At 51.0% G+C, this 23,393-nt stretch overlaps 9 protein-coding genes across 9 annotated transcripts; 3 read left to right on the forward strand and 6 right to left on the reverse strand.

Moving 5' to 3' along the window:
• Positions 1–2,108: 2,108 nt before the first annotated feature.
• On the reverse strand, positions 2,109–4,172 carry SEPMUDRAFT_65107 (FAD/NAD(P)-binding domain-containing protein; the record flags this gene model as incomplete). Its single annotated transcript, XM_016909704.1, has 4 exons — positions 3,997–4,172; positions 3,907–3,924; positions 2,369–3,826; positions 2,109–2,278 (listed from the first exon to the last, which is right to left on the reverse strand). Exons 1-4 carry the CDS (start codon positions 4,037–4,039, stop codon positions 2,109–2,111), a joined length of 1,689 nt encoding a protein of 562 aa, XP_016761943.1. The 5' UTR covers positions 4,040–4,172.
• Positions 4,173–5,069: 897 nt separating this feature from the next.
• Positions 5,070–6,189, forward strand: SEPMUDRAFT_116835 (NAD(P)-binding protein; the record flags this gene model as incomplete). Its single annotated transcript, XM_016901290.1, has 5 exons — positions 5,070–5,145; positions 5,208–5,365; positions 5,432–5,560; positions 5,621–6,047; positions 6,161–6,189. The coding sequence occupies 5 exons, from the start codon at positions 5,070–5,072 to the stop codon at positions 6,187–6,189; spliced, it is 819 nt and encodes a 272-aa protein (XP_016761944.1).
• A 313-nt stretch (positions 6,190–6,502) lies between these two features.
• SEPMUDRAFT_148990 (cholinesterase) lies at positions 6,503–9,022 on the reverse strand. The gene is made up of 6 exons (XM_016905270.1): positions 8,518–9,022; positions 8,324–8,445; positions 8,207–8,226; positions 8,064–8,148; positions 6,989–7,996; positions 6,503–6,894 (listed from the first exon to the last, which is right to left on the reverse strand). Exons 1-6 carry the CDS (start codon positions 8,702–8,704, stop codon positions 6,577–6,579), a joined length of 1,740 nt encoding a protein of 579 aa, XP_016761945.1. The 5' UTR covers positions 8,705–9,022; the 3' UTR covers positions 6,503–6,576.
• Positions 9,023–10,115: 1,093 nt separating this feature from the next.
• Positions 10,116–12,158, forward strand: SEPMUDRAFT_125502 (uncharacterized protein). Its single transcript, XM_016901992.1, has 5 exons — positions 10,116–11,277; positions 11,370–11,543; positions 11,668–11,734; positions 11,815–11,937; positions 12,013–12,158. Exon 1 carries the CDS (start codon positions 10,333–10,335, stop codon positions 11,014–11,016), a length of 684 nt encoding a protein of 227 aa, XP_016761947.1. The 5' UTR covers positions 10,116–10,332; the 3' UTR covers positions 11,017–11,277; positions 11,370–11,543; positions 11,668–11,734; positions 11,815–11,937; positions 12,013–12,158.
• Positions 10,116–13,821, reverse strand: SEPMUDRAFT_65114 (MFS general substrate transporter; the record flags this gene model as incomplete). The annotated part of the gene is made up of 9 exons (XM_016909705.1): positions 10,116–11,277; positions 11,370–11,543; positions 11,668–11,734; positions 11,815–11,937; positions 12,013–12,290; positions 12,437–12,516; positions 12,554–12,567; positions 12,633–12,967; positions 13,250–13,821. 9 exons carry the CDS (start codon positions 13,819–13,821, stop codon positions 11,265–11,267), a joined length of 1,656 nt encoding a protein of 551 aa, XP_016761946.1. The 3' UTR covers positions 10,116–11,264.
• A 790-nt stretch (positions 13,822–14,611) lies between these two features.
• SEPMUDRAFT_148991 (mitochondrial nuclease) lies at positions 14,612–16,241 on the reverse strand. The gene has a single exon (XM_016905271.1). It carries the CDS (start codon positions 16,194–16,196, stop codon positions 15,120–15,122), a length of 1,077 nt encoding a protein of 358 aa, XP_016761948.1. The 5' UTR covers positions 16,197–16,241; the 3' UTR covers positions 14,612–15,119.
• Positions 16,242–16,775: 534 nt separating this feature from the next.
• Positions 16,776–18,412, reverse strand: SEPMUDRAFT_107786 (glycosyltransferase family 69 protein; the record flags this gene model as incomplete). The annotated part of the gene is made up of 2 exons (XM_016900701.1): positions 16,776–18,207; positions 18,243–18,412. The coding sequence occupies 2 exons, from the start codon at positions 18,410–18,412 to the stop codon at positions 16,776–16,778; spliced, it is 1,602 nt and encodes a 533-aa protein (XP_016761949.1).
• Positions 18,413–19,973: 1,561 nt separating this feature from the next.
• On the reverse strand, positions 19,974–21,504 carry SEPMUDRAFT_148992 (uncharacterized protein). Its single transcript, XM_016905272.1, has one exon. It carries the CDS (start codon positions 21,389–21,391, stop codon positions 20,165–20,167), a length of 1,227 nt encoding a protein of 408 aa, XP_016761950.1. The 5' UTR covers positions 21,392–21,504; the 3' UTR covers positions 19,974–20,164.
• Positions 21,505–21,761: 257 nt separating this feature from the next.
• On the forward strand, positions 21,762–22,973 carry SEPMUDRAFT_148993 (S-isoprenylcysteine O-methyltransferase). The gene is made up of 2 exons (XM_016905273.1): positions 21,762–22,633; positions 22,773–22,973. Exons 1-2 carry the CDS (start codon positions 21,811–21,813, stop codon positions 22,859–22,861), a joined length of 912 nt encoding a protein of 303 aa, XP_016761951.1. The 5' UTR covers positions 21,762–21,810; the 3' UTR covers positions 22,862–22,973.
• The last annotated feature ends 420 nt before the right edge of the window (positions 22,974–23,393 follow it).

The raw sequence follows: 23,393 nt of genomic DNA on the forward strand, positions 1-23,393 counted from the left end.
CCCCCCGTTCCGTGTGTGTGTGTGTGTGTGTGTGTGTGTGTGTGGAACTGTTGTGATGTACTTGGTTAGGGCTGCTATTACACTGAAGAAGAAGAAGAAGAAGAAGAAGAAGAAGAAGAAGAAGAAGAAGAAGAAGAAGAACATTCTGCTGATTCTCTTTTCTACAGTACGGAATCGGCGTATTGAAGCAAATACAAAAACCCCCAGATGCACTCGAGAGGTACACCCCACCAGAAAGCTACAAGGTTTCTCTTCTGAATGCCGAATATTTGAAAAAGATGAAAGAGAAGGGGTATGAGTTTGGTGAATAAATAAATAAATGATACGGCATACCTGCTGTAGAAAAAAATCTTTTCTTCTCAAGTCGCCTTTTCATCGCCTCCCCTCTAGAATGTCGAAAAGCAGGTTTTTATGCTACTTTCCCGCGTTGGAGTTGTTCAATAGCCTCCTCCGGGCGTTAGAGACTACATGTTGAAGTGTAAAATTGAGATCCATAATCTTGTCAATTAAGTGTCTACCAGCTGTGCTATATAGATATTGTCCCCTTGCGCCTTAGGTATCAACCTCGCCGTCCATCATCGCCGTCTTGCCTGAGCGCTGTGTACTACATCAACACCTAGCTCCCTCAACGGCAGCTAAACATCCATCCCTATCGACAAAGTCATTATAGATATCCTTACAATTTTCCTAAACTCGCTATAGGGCGAAGAAAAAATAGAGGAAGAGCTCTATTTACCCTGCCTATCTTCCTTACGCCCTCTAGCTCAGCAACATACCGAATAGCGAGCAAAGTTTAGCCCTAACCTCGCAGCAGCGTAGAAAAGTTGTAAAGCCGGCGATAAAAATGCTTTACTACCTAGGTACTTATCTAAGAACTAATAAAATCTAGCTATCCGACTATAGAGCTCAAAGTATATCGAGTCTCTTATTACAAAACTACTTATCCTCGGAATCCTATTTAATATCCACGTCCCCCGTACCGCCGTTAACAATAATCTGCTTAATATACTCTCCGAGTTTCGTCGTACAAGCTTGTAGGACATTAAAAATAAGGAATATAGCTAGCTGGTATTAGGCGCTACGCCTAGGGTAAGGTAAGGAAGGTATATCGTGCTTAAAAAGAAGTTACCGTACCGTTCTTGTGTATACCTACTAATAACAAGTTTCTAGGCATACAATCATCTTTTTATCCAAGCCAGCGAGCGACTCTGTAATATCGTATCCTAATTTCTAGACTAGACCTACGGAGCCCGACCCCGGCATAACTCCCTTCTCTTATACCGTCAAAATCGTACCTCTGCCCGCGGACGATTCAGCAATGTCTAAATTACTATAACGAAGATATAGTATTCAAGGGATGGATACCCGCTCCACACAACTTCCCAGCGAAAACGACGCCATTAGCGTAAAAGTCTTCGAGTTTGGTTCTCCGTTACTAGGTGTCGATACAATATAAGATTCTATCCAATAGGACAATAACGCTTGCTTTCACATAACACATTGCTAGAAGGAGGTAATAGGGCTTGGGAACTCCGCCCTACGAAGCAGCGAAGCGGCCGTCGCGAAGGTGTTTACTTCGTTCGTAAGGGTAAGGATATCAAATCTCAAGGGATTCTCGGGGCGAAAATTGCTAGCGAAGGGGTCGAAGTCATGGTGGGTAATCATCTGGAAGTTGGGCGAGTTTCTTCGCGAGGCTGAGAAGTAGCGGCGGAGAAGAGAAAGTTTAAGCAAAGGGCTGCGGAGAAGATGTCTAGTCGCTTTGCGATGCTAAGAATAGGGATGGGGATGTGGGGACTGCCCGCTGGAGCTAAGATGGAGGGATATGAGTTGCATGACTGCTACTTTATGTATTATTTGTGTTGTTGCAATGCTTAGCCTTCACTGAAGGACCGGATACTTTTAATTAGCAATTTAAACTTCCGTGGAATAATATATATAATCAAGAAGAAGAAGAAGAAGAAGAAGAAGAAGAAGAAAAAGCAAGCAATCATTCCAAAATCCATCCCCCCCAATTCTACAAGAACGGTATATGCACTCAATGCTCAAAGAGAGAGCAAAAAAAGGAAAAAGAGCCTGAAAATCAAGATGAATTCCCAGCTATCAAATCATCAAACCTTCTTCCCACCACCATGCTTCTCCACCCACTCATCCACACAACCTCGATAATCCGCAGGACCATACGGTTGCCACACATCCTTCCAGCCCTGTTTCCGATTGGCCTGGAGTCCCAAATCTCTCATCATTAAATCCATATACGGGACCGCGTCGAAGACGAAATCTGAGAGAGAAAAAAAGAAAAAGAATTCCCTTTGGGGTTAGTTGTATGCTGCTGCAGAAAATCATGCGAAGAAAAAAAAGAATAACTTACCGGGTAAACTTGCACCATAACCACAAGGATATCTCCATTTACCCCATTGTGTGTGCAACATAATTTCCTTGGTAATATCTTCTTCGGAGCGAGCGAGTCGATCCAGACGGTCGTCGAGGAAAGCGGAAATCCAGAGCGCTTGGACAGATGCGCAAATGGAAGTCGAGACGGAAGAGACCATGCCGGCGAAAGCAATATTGCGATCAGTAAGACGGGCGGGAGGGACCATGAAGCGATAGAGACGATAAGGGTCATTTTTGGGTTTGAAATTCAGAGTAGGCTGGGAACGGAGTTTGGGATAGAGAGAGAGGATTTTCTCGTCGTAGTGTGTTGCGAGTCGGGATTGTTCTGTAGGAGAGTGTTGGAGACCGATGCCTGCAGTTCCAAAGTTGAGGAAGCGGATCGAAGGCTCTTTGCGCCATCCTGTCGAGCATACGAGCACGTCGGCTTCGAGGTCGGTGCCGTCGGTGAGATGGACGGTGTGGTCGGTGAGACGTTCAATGTCAGCGTTGTGAACTCGCACAGCGCCGGTGCGGACCATGTCGAAAAAGTCTTTGTCGTAATTGTGAATACTCAGACCGCTTCCGATCCAGAAGGCAGGATTCCAGGGCTTGATTTTTTGGAGTTGGGGATTCGAGTCGTATCCATTTGCAGAGATGACTTCTCCGCCGAGACCTCCCCAGAACTTGTCGACGAGAAAACGACCGATGGCGGTGCCGTGTAAGAAGTTGCGGATCCGAGTACCCAATGCACCGCCTTCGCCACCCCATGGACATGGGGAAAACCATTGCATCCAGCGGATATGAAGGAGCTGCTCCAGCCGCTTCCCCCCCATGACATACGGATAGGATATCCAGACGGGACCGTTGCCGCTGGGTCGAATGACCAGGTCAACCTCTACGCCTTGCTCGGCATAGGCATATGCTACGTCAAAGGCAGACTTGGCGCCCCCAACGACGACGGCTTTTCTCGATGTCTTGATGGTCTCGCCTTGCCGACAAAAGTCTTTGGCGTGGAAATAGGGAGCATTGAACATTTCGGCTCCCGGGTAGATGGGGAAGTTGGGTTGCGAAGTCAGTCCCGTAGCTATAATGACCTTTGCGGAATACATCTTCTGCTGCTTCTCTCCACACTCGGTCTCCAGTTGCCAACCGCCATCGGATGTCGGCTCGAGCGAGTTCACTCTTGTGAGAAAACGTGTTCGCGAGAAGACACCAAACTTCTTGGCGAAGTCGGTGAGGTACTTGTGCAGAACACGTCCGGGGATGTGGTCGTCGTGTGTGATACCGTAGTTCTCGGGTATCATAGGGAAATCGGGATACTCGTAGGAGCCATGCAAGTTGTTGGATTTGAGGCCAGCGTAGAGCCTGTTTTCAGACCATGTGCCTCCACAGCTGCTCTCGGCTTCTAGAACAACCACATCCTCGGCGGGATGAAGCTCGATATATGTCTTGGCGGCTAATGGGACAGCATGAGCATTGCGGAGCAATCAGACGACGCGCGCACATGTACACAGCTTATATGTCTGCATCACGTACCAGCTAGGCCGAACCAGCCTAGAACTGAATATCAGCATCCGGCGCACGACGATGCGAGCAAGAGTCTGTTAAGGTGTAATGGCATCTTACCGGCTCCGACCACAATCATGTCATGCTTCTCCGCCATTACCATTGTGGATGACTAGTTTTATGTGAGCAACACACAATCTCTCTTTTCAGAAAGTGGGAATGACAACAACGTCCTTCGCATGTGCCGACGTCTCTTGATAGAAGTATTTAGCATCCGTATCAGGCTGATAGAAGATGTAATCCTGGCGCCGCTGAGGGTTCAGGATCCGAATGTCTCGCCGCCTCAATTGATAAGGACACAGTGCGATACCGCCAGTTGATGCATTTAGTGGACAGCATTGCTGATTGTCGCTATCTTGAGTTGACTTCTTCTCGGTTGTACCACTTCAAAACCTGGTTCTGGGGAAAAAGGAGTTCAAGTTGTTCACGGGCCGATGTCATTTGCTTTGTTGCTCTCCACTTTCTTCACCAGCATCTTCACCAGCATCCCCCGCACCGACAATTCCATCCCTCCCCCATTTTTCTGCCACTCGGAGACACGAATGGGTACACTCAACCCGGCAAACTCTGATAACAGATGCAGTACCTGCAGCGCCCTAGCGCCTCGTTCCATCAATGCTATCGTATCGATGGAGTGAATTCCGTCTGCCTGGGAGAGAGAGAGAGAGAGGGGAGGGGGTACGGTCCGAGACTGATCCAACGAACCTCCACCTCATCCTTAAACGAAACGCAGTGATAAGACAATTCGGCAAATGCTTAATGAATAAAGAATTGCAAGGTCGGTGATTGCGAGAAAAACAAAGCACTGCGAATGGACGTCGGCTGGCGATCTGATATAGAAATTCCGGTTAAGTACGTATGTCATCACCCGGCGGAATCGGATCGCTCACTAGGAGACCCCAAGTAGGAATCGTTCCGAAGGCGTATTGAGAGTAGATTTACTGCCGCTGTTGCTGGTGAGCGGCGGCGGCGGCGGCGGCGGCGGCTGGAAGCAGTTCCGTGGTGATAAAAGACGAGGGAGAGGAAGAAGAAGTGCAAGAGTGTTTATTTTGCTATAGACATCGGTTGCTTCTTTCGCCAGTACATCCGCAACTTCACACATACCTGTCACTTTTCATCTTCTCAAATCCATCATGGCATCGAGCATAGCAGCCAAATTCTCCCTCAAAGGCCGCAGTTATGTGGTGACAGGAGGAGCGATGGGCATTGGTATGCCTCTAATAGCACGGAAAGATCACATGTACATGTACTTAACACTAAATACATCACAGGTTTCAGTATCGCAAAAGACATTGCCGAGTCCGGTGGCAACGTTGCAGTCATCGACCTGCGAGACTCACCACTAGAGGACGTGTACGGCCTTGCGAAACAGTTTAATGTCAAAGTCTACTACTTTCAAGCAGACGTCAGCAACGAGGCCAGCCTGACGGTGAGTCTGATGTATCGAATTCCACATCGTGTTTCATCACTTGCATCTAACACGGGGAATTCGTAGACGGCATTTGAGAAAGCTGTACAGTCATTAGGCAAAATCGACGGCCTCGTCACCGCAGCCGGCATCGCTATTGACAAGCCCTTTGTCGACCAAACCTGGAGCGAAGTCTCCAAAGTTCTCGAAGTCAACGTATGATACATCTCCCCCCAGAAAACCAAATCCAACTAACACCCCGTCCTACAAAAAAAGTCCCTAGGCTCCTTCTTCGCCGCCCAACTCTTCGTCAAACACCTCCAACTCCAACGCACAGGCGGCAGCATAGTTTTCATAGCCAGCATAACCGCCCACATCAACCTCCCCGGCTACCGCATGTCCGGCTACAACGTCTCCAAAGGCGGCATTAAAATCCTCTCACAAGTCCTCTCCTCCGAACTCGCCCCTCTCAACATCCGAGTAAACTCTGTCAGTCCGGCGTTTATCGAGACGAATCAAACTCGAGGCGCGAGAGAGAATACGACGCAGGCTTGTGGGGAGTTGATGCAGACTGCTCCGCCGTTGGGGAGAATTGGAGTGCCAGAGGAGGTTTCGCCCGCTGTGGTGTTTTTGTTGAGTGAGGCGGCGGCGTATGTGACGGGGGCGGATTTGTTGGTTAGTGGGGGGATACATACGGGGAGAGGTGAGTTTTTTTTTTCTTTTCCTTTTTTTGTTTGGTTTCTTCTTTAAATGTGGGTTCTATTTGGAAGAATAAGAAGAAAAAGAAGAAGTTAACTGACGATGACTTTTTTATAGGTGGTGATTATGACATGTGTCGAAAATAGTGGAAATAATATCATCATTAAACCCGCTTCCCCCCTTCGCTTCTCCTACTCGCTTGGGAACTCCATCTACGTAGCTACGGTACCTATCCTAGCTTCCCAATCCAAATCTCATCATCAGTACTATCCCTCTTCATCTCGCATTTCTGGTTATTCCCTGGCTACCTCCCTACATACTCTGAGTAGTCAGTTTTCCTATACTCCTACTTTTATAGACATCATCACCTTCTCCTGGTCTTGAGAAAAGAAAAAAGGAAAAAGAAAAAGAAAAAACATAAACAGAGCAGGAAAAATCAACCAGAAATCGATATGAAACCTTTCTCATTGTTGAGTGTGCTACATGCATGACTCTCAAAAAAAGCCCATCATGCACACACAAACACCAAATCATCACCGATTATATTCCTCCGCATGGTCCAGAATCCATCTGATACCCTCCTCTCGAAACGTATCCGGCTCCACAAAGGCCAGTGCGGAGACATTCGCGTCCCAGACAATATTCTCGGGCTTGTCAAGACTATACTGGGGCCACGCGGGAGCGCTCTCGGGCCACGATACCTCGTAGTTGGGATCCGAATCGTAGATGAACGAGGCCCAGGATTTGCTCATGTGAGCGGCGAGGTCGTAATAGCTTTGAGACTTGTTCAGGAAGGGATTGACGGTGCCGTGCTCTTCGTTGTATCCGAGACCGAGCGTATTGTTGAATACCTAGGATGGGAATGTCAGCATGCCTCGATGCTGCTACCGAGCGAATAATTGTCGAGAGGAGCCAAATCAGAAGGAAAATAGGAACACTACTTACAAATGCGACCTCTTGAAAGTGCGTCGCCCCCACATAGAAGTCTATGCCTGCAGGGACTGTGTTGAATCGGTAGCTATATGCTGCAAGACCGTTGGCTGCCCAGGTCTCCGATGCACCGCGGCGATGTGCGATAAAGGTCACATCACCTGCGTAGGCTGCGGCACGTCGGTATTGTGCACCATACGAAGCCGGAAAGGTGTAGTTGCCGATATTCTCCACTGGAGGAATGAAGTAGGCCGGAGTATTAGGATATGCTGCAAGAACTTCATCGGCAAGGTCTTCGGGTATGTATGGGTTCTCGGTGCGGTCCGCCACGTAACTGCGGAATTGATCGTCCGTGTCGATGCCTTGAGGACCGAAGGCGGTCCCTTCGTCCGTGTTGGCTCCCGTGAGAATGGGGACCTTGACGAAAGCGCCCTCCGCCAACTGGGCGGATGCCAGACGCTGAATGAAATCGCCATCGACAATGGGACGCCAGCCTTCATTAAGACTGGACGTATCGCTGAAGAGCTGTGCCAGCGAGTCGGATGGCACCTCGCGCAAGCAGGTCAAGGTGTCGGCGGCCATGGTACAATTGGTGGCGTCGACCAATGCATCGTATTGTGGTTGGTACTTGGCAAGGGTCTCGTAGCCATTGTAGGGGACGGGGTTGCCACTTTGCATGATGCCCGCTCGGAACAGGCCATCGTCTCGGCCACCGTATGCGGTAATATGCCAGCCCACGCTGCCCGCACCCGCGCTCTCCCCCCATATGGTCACCTTGCGGCAGTCGCCACCAAATGCATCGATGTTCTCGTGGAGCCAGTGCAGTGCCAGGCGCTGGTCTCGCAAGCCAATGTTCGTATCACCACTCGTACTGACTTCTTCAGATTGGAGGAAACCCCAGGGTCCCAGTCGATAGGCGATGGACACGGCAATGAATGGCTTGCCGATGCGGACCGCATTCTCGACGATGAATGTGAGGTTGTAGCGATCATCTCGGGAACCACCTTGATAGAGTCCACCGCCCTGCGGCATTGTCAGCTCCGGACTTCATCATCGTCATCATCATCAGCGTGTGTTGGGGTTGCATTACATGAATCCACACTCCCACGGGGAGAGATTGATTTTCGTAGCCCGAAGGTCGGACAACGTTCAGGTAAAGACAGTCTTCCGATTGCCTAGATGGTCATTAGTCGAGTTGCACCCAGTGACGATGGAGCCGAATAACGGACGTACGGATAGCCGATTTGATCGCCCTAATTTCCAGTCAGTCGCCATGCATCAATGATGAATGAAAAGGAAAACACAAATAAAGGGAAAAAAGGGAAAAAAAGGCGGAAGCAAGGAGCATACCCCATATCCGTAGCACATGGGCGCATACTCAGTCGCCTGAAAGACACCGTCGTAGGAGGCATTGATGCTTTGTGGATTGCGAAAGCGAAGCTGCTCGAGCGGCGGTTGTGCGAATGGAATGCCTGTGACGCAGAGTGGGCACTTAGTGACGGCATATCGAATGGTGGTTACCCGTGACGAAGAAGATGACTTACCTAGGAAGAAGTCCTGGTTGTAATCGGGCTGGTGGATGCCGGCAATGGTTCCATTCTTGACGGTCACGCTGGGAGAGGCGTCGGAGCGTGTGGCCAGCTGTCGGGCTGTGATGCTCGAATGAGGGATGGCCAGACCGAGGCCGACGAAGGCAGCGGCAGTGGAAAGGATGGAGGTGATTGCCGGCATGGTCACGGACGTGCAGAGTCAGACAGAACAGGACGTCGATGATGCCACAAGTAATGGTGATGAACGGCTCGCCTTGGCCAACTTATATAGCCTTGGACGAGGGGGCGCCTTCTATAACCTTCCTCGGTAGTCTTGCCTAAATGAGGTGGAGCGGTGGCGCGGGCGGGTGCCGCCGACGGATGGAAGAAAGGTGTGGACAGTAGAGGCAGTGGAGTGCGGTTACTGTGGTATACGGTATGCATTTTTGCGGTACATAGAATGCAGGACCCCTCTCGTTGCCAGTCTTGGTGTTTGGATGCTGCCGAGCGCCAAGTATTGCTTGTACGGTAGGAGGGAGATATGGTGCAAGCGAGGTGGGAGGATGAGGGCAAGGTGGAGACTTCAGGTGGTAGGTGGTATGCTAAGGTCACGTAGGGAGCGGTGATCATCAAGAACACCGCTTGCCTGCGCTCAGTGCGCTGCTTGTTCACGTTGCTTGTTCATGCTGCTGGTTCAGACGGTAGATGTCGCCAGTCGAACCATCCCATCCATCCCGTCCGTCTATGATGCGGGTGCATATCCTTGGCTGTGCCACAGTCTCTGTGACTCTCTGATCAACATCATCAGACCGCCCCCCATGCGTCGGCAGGCCGAGTGCCTTCTGTTGCCGTGACCGTGACCGTGCTTCGATGTTCAATCATGTTTAATAACAAAAACAAATCTTCCCCAGCGGCAGTGCACGCGAGTAAAGAAACAGCCGGCTCGGTGCAGAATGACACGCGCCGAGAATGGGGTATGGTGAAGTGCGATGGAGAGAGATCACATGACAGAGCCGCCAAGGATGTCCGTGTGGGGTAAGGGAGGTCCAATTCGGCGGATTCGGGGGAAAGGTCGGGGTATGGAGGAAGAGATTGCTGCCGAACCGAACGAGCTCGGGCCACGTACTGGCGGTGTCTCGAGACGGAGAGTGCACTAGGAGGTATGTACAGCTAAATTGCCTATAGGAGAGTAGTGAGAGGAGCTGATGACAAATGAGAATATGAGAGAGAGTATACCTAAGGTAGGAGGTATGTGTGAGAGAGAGAGAGAGAGAGAAGAAAAAGACGACTCAGCCTACTCAGCTCAGCGGCTGCAGCAGGCAAATGGAAAACAAAAGACGGGGTACATCCTGGTCGGCAAAGAGCCGCGCCGTCCGTAAGGGTGACGGGGTCTTAGCGCCCACTATATTTAGTCGTTCCTTCCCCCGGACCACGACTGGATGAGGCTCACTCCTGCTGTGTTTGCGCAGCTCTGAGCTGACTGCGGAAGGCGCCAGGCGGGAGGTGGAAGGATGTGAGGCTGAAGGCGGGAGGGCGGGAGGCAAGAGGACGCGTCGATGAAAAAGGCAAGGAAGGCACCTCAAGGGCAGGGCAGGCAAGGCAAAACCAACACTTGACTTTCCATTCCATTCCACTCTGTCTCCTCCTCTCCTCTCCCGTCCATTTCACTTGACTTCACTTCACTTCACCCGACTTCACCAACCTGAAGGGATCCCTATTTGTACACCTCCTAGGCCTCTATACAGTATTACCTACCCGTTCCTTCACTGCAGACCTACAAACACCTATCAGACATACCGGAACCAGTCCATCCCAAAACCTTCCTTCAGTATGCGTGCAAGAACTGCCACCACCATCTTGACGGCCGCCACCACAATCGCTGCACAGAGCGTCGTGGTCATTATCGAAACCAGTCATGGAGGAGCCGGCGTGGGTCTCACCAACACGTCCATCACCGTGCCTCTCTCCATTTACTACACCAATCCCGCCCTGGATGCCGTCTCCACCCTGTACCTGACGCAGGCCTCGGGCGTGAACCTCACCGCCGTGACCTGCACGCCATATCGTAATGCGGATGCCTCGGACAATGCGGGCCTCCCCTTCAACAGCACCACTCCCAGCTTCATCTCGACTAACACTCAACAAATCGGATCCGTCTTTTGCAACGCCACGACCAGTCCGAATAGCAAGCCCCCGCCGCAGACTCCCATCTACTCCAATACGACCACCTCCGCCCACAGTGCCATACCCACTGCTCACAATGTCACTTCGGTCTTTGTGACGACTGTTCCTGCTTCCGCCAAGCCATCGCCATCGACCTTCACGAGCGTGGAGACGTTCAGTGGCCCCAATGGTCCCACCACGTCGACATATACCGCCGTGGTCAATGTGCCTGCGCAGACGACGACTGCCGCCCCGAGTCTGAACAGCGAGGGAGCTGCTGCACCGGTCCGACGCGTCGGCACGTGGATGGCGGGTGCTGTTGCAGTCTTGGGCTTGATGGTCGCCTTGTGAGAAACTGGAGAGGGATGATGTGAAAGCGACGGCGATCTGTGAGCGTGCTCGGATGGGCTTGGCATGGGATGATGGTGATGATTATGATGATAATGATGTTGATGGCAGTACTTGAGATACCCTGGATGCGTATGCGATGTTGGGACAGTGTAACGAGGAACGTTGATAGAGTCGGATGCAAATCCTCGCAGGTGTTCTGGATGGGATCGTGTAGATGTGTTGTCCTGGTATGACCGTATTGGCAACAATCACAGTGTGTAGCTGGATAGATGGCTTCGTTAGTGTGTCTATGCTCCAAATCACATGCATGACTGTACCAGACGCGGAACGAGCACCGCAACATTGAAACTCACCGAAATCCCACGAGCCCTTCCACCGGCTCACCTCCCGCCGCTGCTCGTTTGTTGGCTCGCATAAAGGTGATGTTCAGCAGCACCACAATCACCATGATGAGTCCCGCTGCCGTAATACACGTGGCGATTCCGGGTGTATAATGGGGTTGATCTTGAGTTCGAAATACCATGGATCTATTTTTTTTTTGACAAATTGACATTTTTTTTCAGTCAGTAGTTGTTGTTTCTGAAGCTGGAAAGAGATGATATTGATGAGGAATCAATGAAGAGGAGGACGAGAAGACGAAGAAGAACGTACCCTGTAACTCCTCCTATGGCTCCCAATCCTACAGAAAGGGCGGAAACTAGAGCTCTTTTCCATTGGCCTGTGTTTTGTTTGGTTAGTTTGTGGTTGATTTGTTAAGAGGAGAGAGAGGGAGACGGGAGGAGAGAGAGAAAGAGATACCTCGAACATTATTCGCCTGCCACGTCAAAATACAAGGTCCATTCGCAGTCGAAGGAATCGCCGCCAAAAACACACCAAAATATCTCACTCCGACATTTTCCACGAAGCCGATGAGGCAGAGACCTAATACATGTAAATTTTTTCCGTCAGAGAACTCCACAGACAGAAAGAAAAAAAGGGGAAAAAAAAACAACATACCAACCCCCACAGCGACACAATTCCCCAAAATAAACGGCGATCGCACTCTCCACTGATCCGCATAATACGCTTCAATCCACGTCACACCCGCCGCGGCCAAATAGGGCGGAGTGACCAAACATTGCGAGACGGGAGTACTCAAGCCCATTCCTTTGTGGAGGATTAAGGGGAGAGCGAAATTGATGCCGTAGCCGATGGTGCCGGAGAGGCAGTAGAGGAGGGCGAAGGACCAGACTTGGAGGGAGAGGATGGGGGAGAGGTAGGAGGAGAGGTGGAATCTGGTCTTTTTTTAGCTTTTTCTTTTTCTTTCTTTTTCTCTTTTTTTCAAAAAAAGAAATTCTTCACTTGATGAGTTGGGTTGAGTTGAGTTGCTGGTTAATGATAGTGAAAGAGAGAAAAGAGAAAGAAAAGAAAAAGTACTCACTCGCCAGGCATAACATCATTTCGATCTTTTTCAATCCGATGCACAGCCCACGCAGCTTCTTGCTTTGTCAAAAACGCCACCTTTTTCTTATTCTTCATTTTCCACCACCACCACCACCTGCTCTTCTTCTTCTCATTCTCACCATCATCATGATTAAAATGATCCCCCGTCGTCGTCGTCGTCGTCGTCCCCCGACCAAAAGCAATCTTCTCCGGAAAATCCACCAACAAAAACCACGCCACACCAGCAATCACACACGTCGTAATTCCATATAAAATAAAAATCCATCTCCAACCCGCCAAACCTGGCCCATACGTAGGAGAAGAAGATGCATTAGGATCGAGGGGATATTTTCTTTTCAAACTTCCCCACCAAGAAGGTCCACCTCCTGCAATGCCACGACCTTCGAGGTGCGAGATTCCAAAGGCGAGAATACCGGAAAATGCGGCGGGGATGACGCCGAGGATGAGGAGGCCTGCGAAGCGTTTTTGGAGTTCGTAGCGCGTGTACCAGGTGGAGAGGAGGTAGATGCTGGCTGTTTGGAGGGAGAGAAAGGGTGAGAGGGGTGGTGGTGGTTAGCTAGATTTGATTGGAGGAGAGAGAAGAGAAAGGGGAAGTGGTAGGTAGGTAATATGAGTGAATAGCGTAAACCAGAAAAAAACAAGAAGCATATAATTTCTTTCTCTTTTTCCTTTCTTTTTCCTTCTCTTGCCTTCTCCTTCTCTCTGATTCTCTTTGAATATAAGTGTATATCCAATGCAACCAAGAAAAAAAATAAAAGAAAAAGAAAATAAAAAAAGAAATAAAAAAAACCCACCAGGATAAAACCCCGCCTCACAAGCCCCCAACACAACCCTCAGCGCCACCAAATCCCTCCACTCCCTCACAAACCCACACGCCAACGTCGCCAACCCCCACGCCAACGTCGCCCCGGACAAAAACCTCTTGGGTCCAATTTTTCTCAACAGCACCGTCGAAGGCAATTGAAACAGCACATAGGGCCCAAAAAACACGGCATTGATGATATTGTAGCGAGCTCCCACGGTAAGTTGTAAATCTGTGCCCATGCCGGAAATCATGGCGAGGCCGATTTGGGAGCGGTCGATGAGGGAGACGGCGTACATGGCTCCGAGGAGGAGGACGACGCGGAGGTCGATTTGGCGGATGATGCGTTTTTGATCTGGAGGGGTGAAGGGGAAGGAGGATTCGCCATTGCTGGGAGAGGATGAGGAGGTTTTGGAGGAGGAGGTGGTGGAGGTGGATTCTTCGAGATCGAGAATGACTGTGACGTTTTTATTGTGGTGTTTTTGCGCTTCATGGTCGAGGGAAGGATGTTTCTCTTCTTTTGCTTTTTGTGTTTCTTCTTCTTCTTCACGTTTGGGCATCATCTGATTTTCCTCGGGTGGGGACATGATTCTCGAATCGAGGGAATCAATAGCCTCGTAGAAGAGTAGTGGCGATGAAGATAATCGAGAAAGATGTGAAGAAAAGAAAAGGAAAAAAAAGAAAAGTGAACTTTCCAACAACAGACTCCCCCCGTATCGATCCGACAACCTGTATTTGCAGCCTGGTCTGTCAAGCGGGCATTCTTGTAAAGTAAGGTATTCTTGCTTTTTTGAGTTTTTTTTTAGAGGGACCTGAGAAGTGTCGACAACCGTCTACGCATGCTCTCTCATGCCGCATGGGTCCGTCCGTACCATCTATCGTGAAGAGGCAAAGCCAAAGCCAAAGCCAGTAGCAGAGCCAGCAAATAATCCCAGAAAGCAATCCCGAAAGGGAAAAAAAAGTATAAATTCAAACATGCTGCCGGGCGGTCTGCAACAGTGCAAACTCATCTCAGACTGCAACTTTCCTTCGCCCCATGGTACGATCTACCTTAACCATATGGATCTGGTGGTCTGTCCCTCTGCATCGAGTAAATGGGAACCTCTTTCAGGCTCTTTGAACAAGGTTGCTAGGCAGGTAGGGCCCAGCCTGGTCGCGCGGAGATGTTGTGTTACAGTGTTACAACGTGTTTGTTCGTGGGTACCGTACCTCCTAGCCTCCCTATACCACCTACCTCCTACCTCCTACCATCATCCATAGGTCCATCATCTGGCTTCTCTATACCGTCTTAGGGCACCATTTCAATTGAGCTCGTAGTAACTTTCCAAGGTCTTTTGACAGTTCCAGTTGCTATTGAACCCGTGAAGATCCTGTTGTAAACTTGTACGTAGACCCAAAGTGTGTATGTGTACCGGGGACAGAGGCACGTGTGAGCTTCGACCTGTTGTGTTGGAGACTTGTTGTTGGAGTCTTGTCTCCTCTTCCATCTGCCAGTGCCAGCCAACTACCTCCTAGCCTGCGCTCAAATTCGCCGTTTAGGGTTAACCGTTAAGGTATGGATCTTCACAATACGGTAACCTGGTCGTCACGCAACTCTGACAGCGGGAGCCGGGAGGCGCCTCTGGCCCCATGATTTCCTCGCTATCCTTGCTGCATCTACCTCCTGGAGGTAATACCTACTGTAACTACAGGTAGCTCTTCGAAATCGGTCATGTGGAAGCGTCACTGTCGCTACTGCACTCCTGATGAAGCATGATTCGCGCCCCCTTGCTTCTATGGACTGCAGAAAGGGCAACAGACAAACACGGCACTGCTCAGATCTCTCCACTCTGACTTCGCTATTCAGCAGCATCTATTCTTATCGTGAGCCCCAGGGCGTATGTGAAGGCTGCGGCGGTGCAGGACTAGGTTGAATCTGCTCCGGACTCTTGCTGAAAGCCTTTTGCCTCTGCGCATACTCCTTGATAATCACACTGCACGCCACCTCTTTACACAACTGCTTCCGCCTCGCAGGAGGAAGCAGAGACGCAAATTCCAACCCACTGGCCCTCTCCAACGCCTCAATGGGCACCTCAAAGTCCGCCAAAGGCTTGTCATTAGATATTCGATCATTGGGCAACACAAAAGCTGCCAGACTGACATTCCCTCCCACCTTGCCATCCTCCGCAAAGATGATTTTGTAAAAATGCGTGGGCACTGCCACATTGGGAGGATGTCCCACCACCTCGTATTCCACTTTCCATTTCTGCGACACGGGATCTCTTTTCGGGAGATACAACGGTCCCGTCACAATCCTCACCGATGGATAGTAACTTGTCAACCTCCTGCAAAAGTCCTCAAAATGTGCCCAGTAATCTCTGTTGAACCCCTCGCCCACTTGAGGACACATGTTGGAGAGGGCAAAAGTTCCATCCATGGCTTCTTGGCTCCATTTGGCGTCAGCGGCGGGCACTTGATGGCCGCGATCGTAGCCCGAACGAAAGTAGTCCTTCAGTTTCGCTCGAAACTTTTCTGGAATGGACATGTCTTCGGTGAAGGTGGAGTGACGACGATCGCCATTGGAGATGAGGAGGGATGCGGGCGTGATGTGCTCGGCGACCCAGTGAGGATTGCGGGTGGCTCGGTTGTAGGAAGATGTGAGGGACGGCGCATTGCGGATGTCTGCGACGGGTCCTGGGAAGCCGTACTGGAAGACGCCGGCAGGATCGACGGGCGGGAGAGCTGGTTCTCGTTGTGAGCGAGGGAGAGGCGCAGCTGGGGCAGGAACTGGAGGCGCCGGTGCTGTTCGAGACGTCGTCGAGGTGGAGGTCGTGGTTGTTGCGATGGTGTTTGTGCCTGTTTCTCTGGGCCTGCTGATGCCATAGATGGCTGCAGTCGTTGCTGCTCCCACCGCTGCACCGGCGCCGGCCACTACGGCCAGAGTGAATTTGGACATGGCTGTCTGACTGTCGGTGCCTGCTGCGCGCAAGAAGCAGCTGTGCACTTATGTTGTCCTACCTCCTAGGAATCTTTCACACGGGGAAGACGGGCTATCCGATCACATGCATGAAAAATAGCTCATGCGCTTTCGAAACAACGCGCGCGTGAACGAACGCGTTCCGTCCAATCAGAGGGCGCCACCGCACAGGGTTCATTTATTCTTCCGAGGACTCGAGGACTGTACAACCCTCCCGTTGTAGTCTGCTAGGCGCTGAGAAGGTGAGATAAGACGAGAGAGGGAGAGGAAGAGAGGGAGACATGGGACAAGTTCATCGTCTTGTGATAGGCAGTCTCGCATTACAATAACGTGGGTAGCTATAGGATGTAGGTGGGTAATATGCCCAACTCCGATGCTCTTCGCAACACAAACAAAACCAATGCAGCTGACTCTCCAGCACTTGGGGTCAGCATTCAAAATACCGCCGATGAACTCCGCCAGAAATCGCCACTGCCACCAACAAACTTGATGTGATGCGGCAATCTTTCGGACACGCTTGAACGCAAACCACACAAAGAAATCCTCCTCCCATACATCCTATCTCACAGGAAGTTTTTCAGATCCCCACTTCTTGTCGGACCCGCTCAAAGGGTCCTCGTTAATGAAGAGCAAACTCTTCCTCCCACAGAAGCCACCTGGGAGAGCAATGCGATGCACCTCCTTGTATTCGCCCTTAAGGCTGGAATGCGACTTGTCAATACCATTGCGAATGGCCTCTAGACTCTCCGCGTCCCATGTCCACACTTGATCCACCACCTCTTCCCCTGGGATCTGTAGTCGTCGCGGGTTGAACGACGGACGTCTTGCAATCCAGTCCGCGATCGTGTGGATTGGTGTATACAGACGTTCGAATCGCTTGACAAAGCTGAGCCAGGGCAGGACTGAGCTGGAATACGCCACCCGAATGTACGGATTCAGGTAGACACCAGTTTCGTTTGCCGGCAGAGAGGCGGGATCCATAGCAGAGAGATCCGCATGAATGAGACAACACTCCGACGCGTCCCAGTAGGTATCGTGAACTGCACGGAAGCGCAGCGGGGATTCGAGCGTGTCCATCTCCATGGCACCAATGTGTGTGTCACGCGGATCCGTGTGGAAGCTCGCATGGGCGGCTTGTGCCTTGGGCAGACCATTAGATGCTAAGGCGGCACTTTGCCCTATGCCGTGCGAGCCGCCGTTCTGAAACCATTTCGCCTCGAAAGCAACCATGCCTCCCCAACAACTCCTCACCCGCACCGCATCCTTCTGGGCAAGCACGTCCTTTCTGCTTTCTGCTTTGCCCGCTCCTGTGAACCACGGGTAAAAGGGCACGCCCATATCGTAGCCTTCGAGGTCTCTAGTCGCAAAGGTGTCGTAGAACTTGAATGGCATGATGAAGTCGGTGGCACAAGCTGCTCGATATTGAGTCCTGCCCGTAGTCTCGTCCACATTCGTTGAGAGCAGCAGATTCGCAGCATCGATCGGGTCAAACACGATATCGTTGAGATACAGTAGCTTATCGAAACGAGTGCTGTGCGCTGGCGACGTGACATCGTCCAATGGTCGGAGAGCACGATTGCGAACGTCGGCCAAGAATTCGATCCTCTTCAGTCGTTGCGTGCCATCGGGCGTCGAGACGTGGTGGAGCTTGCTCAGATCCAATTGTTCCGTCACAATGGCCTTTGCGCATGTCACATTTTGAGCGAACGAATCGAGGACGGCGCGCGCCAATGGGTCCGGGTCATTCTCGTATATGCTCAGGAAGACATTCTCCGGCCCCAGGATATTGATGAGGTGTAGCACCGATTGGCCCCACTGTCCGGACACAATCTCGCCCTCCTTGTCGTATAAACTCGCGGCAATGAAGATCTTCTCATTATGCACATTCGCCGTCTCTCCTCGTTCTAGCACACGATGTCGCAACTCATGGTAGCGCAATGGTGGGTCCGAATAGCTCGGGAAGAACACGCCAGCAACAAGCAGCAACGCACTGATGACATATGGCACTAGAGCTGCGAGCTGCACCAGTCTGCAGAGTGGAGAGCGTCTCCTTCTGGGGGCGTGGAATATGGAGCCCGAGCCTCCTCGTCGGTGTCTCGCTCTTCTGAACCACTTCGGTCTTCCTCGTCTCGCGAATGATATGAGCGAGCTATCGCTTTGGTAGTCGTCGAGTTCGTACTCTCCCTCCGACTCATGTTCTTGACTGCTGCCGGAGTGTATGCGATACAACAGTGCCTCCTCCACACCGTCCTTGGCTGCCATGGCGGTCGTGACGATGGTGGTGGTAGAGGTGGTGGTGGTGGTGGCAGCAGTGGGCACAAAGAGATTCTCGAGTCACTGAGGTAGGCAGTCGGCCGTTCGCGTCCAGGTAGGAAGGTTCAGGTATGCAATCAATCGTGTAGTAGTCGGTGTCGATGTTCTCGGCTCACGAGCGTGAGCAGGTGTATCGGTGCCGTGATCGTATCGAAGGGGTAGGTGATCGCATAGTAGGTGGATCGAGGAGGTCTCGCAATATTAAAAAGGAGTGACCAGAAGCAAATTGAGGAGAGAGCTGGGAAGGACTTTGTAACGCGGGCGCGAATGCGAAGGGCCGAAGGGTGAGAGATGGGTTTTGGCCGTCACACGCAGTTGCCTTTGCGGGACCTTGCGCAGGCCGAAGGGGCAAAATTGAGTGTTACCTACCTGACCTTACAGTACAGGTAACAGGCTACGGGACAAAATAGTTTTTAACGAACAATAATGCGAAGTTGCGAAGTAACAATTCTGTTGCTGCGCCCTCATTCCACCTCACTCCCCATACACCAACTAGCCGGACTGGGTACTAGTCGTGGCCGTGATTATTGTAGGGGTCACGATCGTCGCATCCTTAGGCTTAGCCCTGCGCCAGAGCCACGCGCTTGTCCCGAGCTGCGGCCAGATGCCCAGAGCTTGTTCCATGATACTTCCATCCATGATCCCACCCAAACCGCCCAATGATTGCCTCCTATTCTTTCGCGTGTCACTCAGTCGACCTAGGAGGTAGGCCCAGTCTACACACGCACCCATGCCAACCTCTCCACCCTCCAGCTCCACGCTTCCTCCTCCGCGCGGGCAGACGTTTACCGTAGAGGGCACTACCAGGTTCTCGTGGTCGTGTTAGCGATACCTCTCGTTTCCTGCCCCCGACGTGCTTGTTCTCCCATTGACATGTATACCATCATACATTAAGGTACCAGGTACGTACTAATATTAATCCGGCAGATGCGCGGCATCCTGATCCTTCTACACCATGCATGTAGTCGATCAGTGCCACTTAGGTAAGCCAAGGTATGAGCATTGTACGAACTACGAAGTATACGACCATAGCGAAAGAGGCACCATAGCAACAACAGCAACAACAACACAACTAAATGCTCACCTCACCATCCGCCGACGTTACCACCGGCCCACCGGTCAAGGTGCCCGCCAGGATGGCCCGAACATCAAGCTGTACCGTTTCCAGGCTCCCTTGCCACATGTGACCGTTGGACTCCAATAGGCAGATAGAACTGGAGTAGGGCACGGATGCTGCGGCTTCTGATATGTGTTGATGTCGCATCTGGTATGTGATACACAGCTGAATACGTACCTACAGTACGTACGTACATGTATCTCTGGTATTGGCAGGTACGCAATGTCAGCACCCTATCTTTACCTAGGAGGTATGCTTCATGCCTATTATTTGCACACTTGTATTGGCACGACCGGCCACCAACGGGCACTACGTCAGCCACGAGGAACGAACGGGTCCCGAGACACTAAGATATTTTCGAAACCTCTGACACTCGTCCACCATATCGGACGAGACTTTTGAAGCCATTGCCGCTGGAGCCTGAGGGTATGAACTCGTATCTTACACCAAATATGTACCTTCTGTATCGAGCAAGGAGGGAACACGCCATGATATCATTTACCGACTTGAGCTCACATCAGCGCTTCCGCTCGGCTTCCAGCAGTGCGTCAACCACTTGGAAGACACCAGTCACCATCTTCATAGTGCCCTCATCCACTTCCCCACGAAAGCGCTGCTGCACCTTGTCTGGATGCCACTTCACACGCTCCGACTTGAGCATCTGTTCTTTGCTCGGACCTCCTGGCTCGAGCAGCATATGCCGCATAAAGTCCTCCATATTCGGTCTAGTCAGAGCTTTCGACTGCAATATCGGCCATGGTATGCGCTTTGAATGAGGCCGTCTCGTTTGCTTCGATTCAATTGGCTCTTCGGACAGCGTTCCGTCTGTTTCCAGCAGCTCGAGCTTGAGTTTGTCCCATGCGGTAAGATATTCCTTCCATGCCGTGCGGTATTCCTGTTCCTCCACTGTCCGATCCTCTTGCGTCGGACGCTCCATGTCCTTGAAATCAAAAATGTACTCATACTCTTTATCATCACCGTCCAGCCCTGCGAACTTCCTCGCACCTTCACTCTGCGCACGCTCCCACGCGGCTCTCTGCTTTCGGCGCACAAATTCTTCTCGCTGCCTCGCTTTCTCTTCCTCGGCTTCCTTTCTCTGTTTCTCTGCCCGCTGACGCTCGAGTACGATATGCGGATTCTTCTTCTCCCACATCTTGGTCTGCACGTAGGTCGCGTACTGTTCGTCGCTCATCTCCTCGAGCTCGCCGTTGGCGGTCTGAACTGTTGGCCGTGGGAATACGTGAATGGGCTGGCTGTACACGCTCTCCCAGTACGCTGCCCCCTCGTCGTCGGCTAGCGCATCGAAGAGAGATTCTTGGAAGGCGACATTCGGATTCTCATATTCGTTCCGATCGGGGTTTGCTGGTTCGCGTGGAAATGGGTGCGCAGCCTCGTTTGACTGTTCTCGATTATGTTGCTCTTTCCTGCGCTTGCGCCGACTGCGATGCTCACCCTCACCCCCGCGCTCTCGTGATCGATGCCTGCGCTTCCTGGGTTCTGCACCGTCCTTGAAGCGAAATCTCGAAGTCTTCCTGTCGGCGTGGCCGCGCTGACGCTGTTGATGTTCTTCTTCATGTCGTCGTGACGTATGTAGCTCCTCGTGCTGTCCATTATGGCTGTCAATCTCGTCCCACAGACTGGCAAGAATGGCATCGTGATCTACTTCATGTCGCTGCTGCTGCTGCCGCCGCTGGCCCTCCAAACCCGCCTTTACTTGCCTCTTAGTCTCCTCGATAGACGGCATTGCGGCTGTCTTGTCGTGGAGCACGCGTATATGCGGATCATATTCGGAACGTGGAGCGTGCAGTATGCGCAGTCACATCTGTACTGGTTGCAAGGTCGATGTCTACAGGTACGATGTCGAGGCTGAATGACGAAATTGAAGACGAAGGACGAAGCGACACGGACGGGTACAGTAGGCGTGCCAAGGCGGGGCGATCCCTGACACGTCTGCCTTGCGTCTTAAGATTGTGTGCAGTGCAAGAAAGCAGATGACCGGATATGGAGACCACCTGAATCTCGACAATCCAGAATCACATGAAAGACGCTCTTCTTCTTCTCAACATGATCCCCCACGACCTCCTCCGATCACCCTCAAACCCTCCATCGTCGTTGTGATTTGATATACATACATCCCTTACGTAGGGATCAATCAATCAATCCATGGCGCGAGTCTCGGCATCCAGCAGCGCCGGACACAGCAGCGGCAGCGGTACCGCCAACACCAACGCCAACAACATTCCCACATCGACCTCGTCTGCACACCCAGACGTCGATGCCACCACGCTGTCGCAATCTCTCCCACCGAGTGACGAGCTTCCCGATACCGACTGGGACGAGGATGTGATCGATACCACTCCACTCCACATGGACGATTCGCTCTTTCCGGGAGGTTCACGCGACCTCTCCTGGATAGGACTCCAAGCATTCTTCCTCGGCCTCGTTGCCGCCGCAGGCATCTCAGGGACCATGATCGCCATCAGTCTGCAGTCGACATGGTGGCGTCTTCCGGCCTTTGCGACCTGTTTGGCAATTTTCCATTTCTTGGAATACTACACCACGGCTCGATATAACACGAATGCCCTCCGAGCCGAGAGTTTTCTGTTGTTCAATAACGGGAGAGCGTACAACTCTGCGCATGGACTGGCTACTGTGGAACTCATCGTCAGTCGCATTTTTCCGGCTTATGGTCGGGCTTTGGTCAATCCCGCAACCATCGCTATCGGAGTGGTACTGGTGCTTGTAGGGCAGGCTGTGAGAAGTTTTGCTATGGCACAGGCTGGGCCGAGTTTCAATCACGTCGTAGCACGAGAGCACAAGGAGACGCACAAGCTCGTTACTCACGGCTTCTACTCGATTTTCCGGCATCCGAGTTACTTTGGCTTCTTTTACTGGGCAATTGGAACCCAATTTCTGATTGGCAACAAAATCTGTCTGCTTGGTTACATTCTCGTGTTGTGGAAATTCTTTCATTCACGCATTCAAGGTAAGCTTCTTTTTTATCAAAAGGAAAAAAAAACAAAAAGAAAGAAAGAAATCCTCCATCTGCCTCTCCCTCACTTCAGGCTCGCACGTATAAAATAAATACAAAAAATAAATAACTAACCAAGAAAAAAACTCCACAGGCGAGGAGAAATTTCTCATCAGCTTCTTCGGCGACAAATACGTAGAATACAGAAAGCGAACCGGGACCATGATCCCCTTTATTCGATAAAATAAAATACCTAATATCCAAGCTTAGATAGAGAGATCTTGGTTCTGCATGGCAGGGCAGGCATACCTTAGGTACCTACGTATCAATAGAAAAAGAAAAATAAATAAATCTTCGCACGCAAGGAAAATAAAAATCCAAAAAAAGAACTTTTCGGGAGAAGTAAGCAAGCCATGAATCGACATTCTTCATTATCGTCGAGCCAAAGCAAGAGCCAAAGCCAGAGCCAAAGCCATCTACACACACCAATACCAACCAGGTCCTACCTCTTCTTGAAACATCTACCTACCTACCTATATCTACCTACATATATCTCCATATATCTCAGTTCAAATAAAAAAGTAGATAAGACTTATAAGGTACATACGTATATACATACATACATCGGTGTAGAAACATGTGATTTGCTTTGCTTTATATTGATTGATTGATACAGGTAGATAGATGTAGATGTAGATATAGATGTATCTTGATGCAAGATTATCTATCTACCTACCCGGAAAGGAAGAGAAAAGAAGAAGAGAAGGGGAAAGGA

The sequence above is a fragment of the Sphaerulina musiva genome (assembly GCF_000320565.1).
Source record: "Sphaerulina musiva SO2202 unplaced genomic scaffold SEPMUscaffold_4, whole genome shotgun sequence".
In the NCBI taxonomy this organism is placed as follows: domain Eukaryota; kingdom Fungi; phylum Ascomycota; class Dothideomycetes; order Mycosphaerellales; family Mycosphaerellaceae; genus Sphaerulina; species Sphaerulina musiva.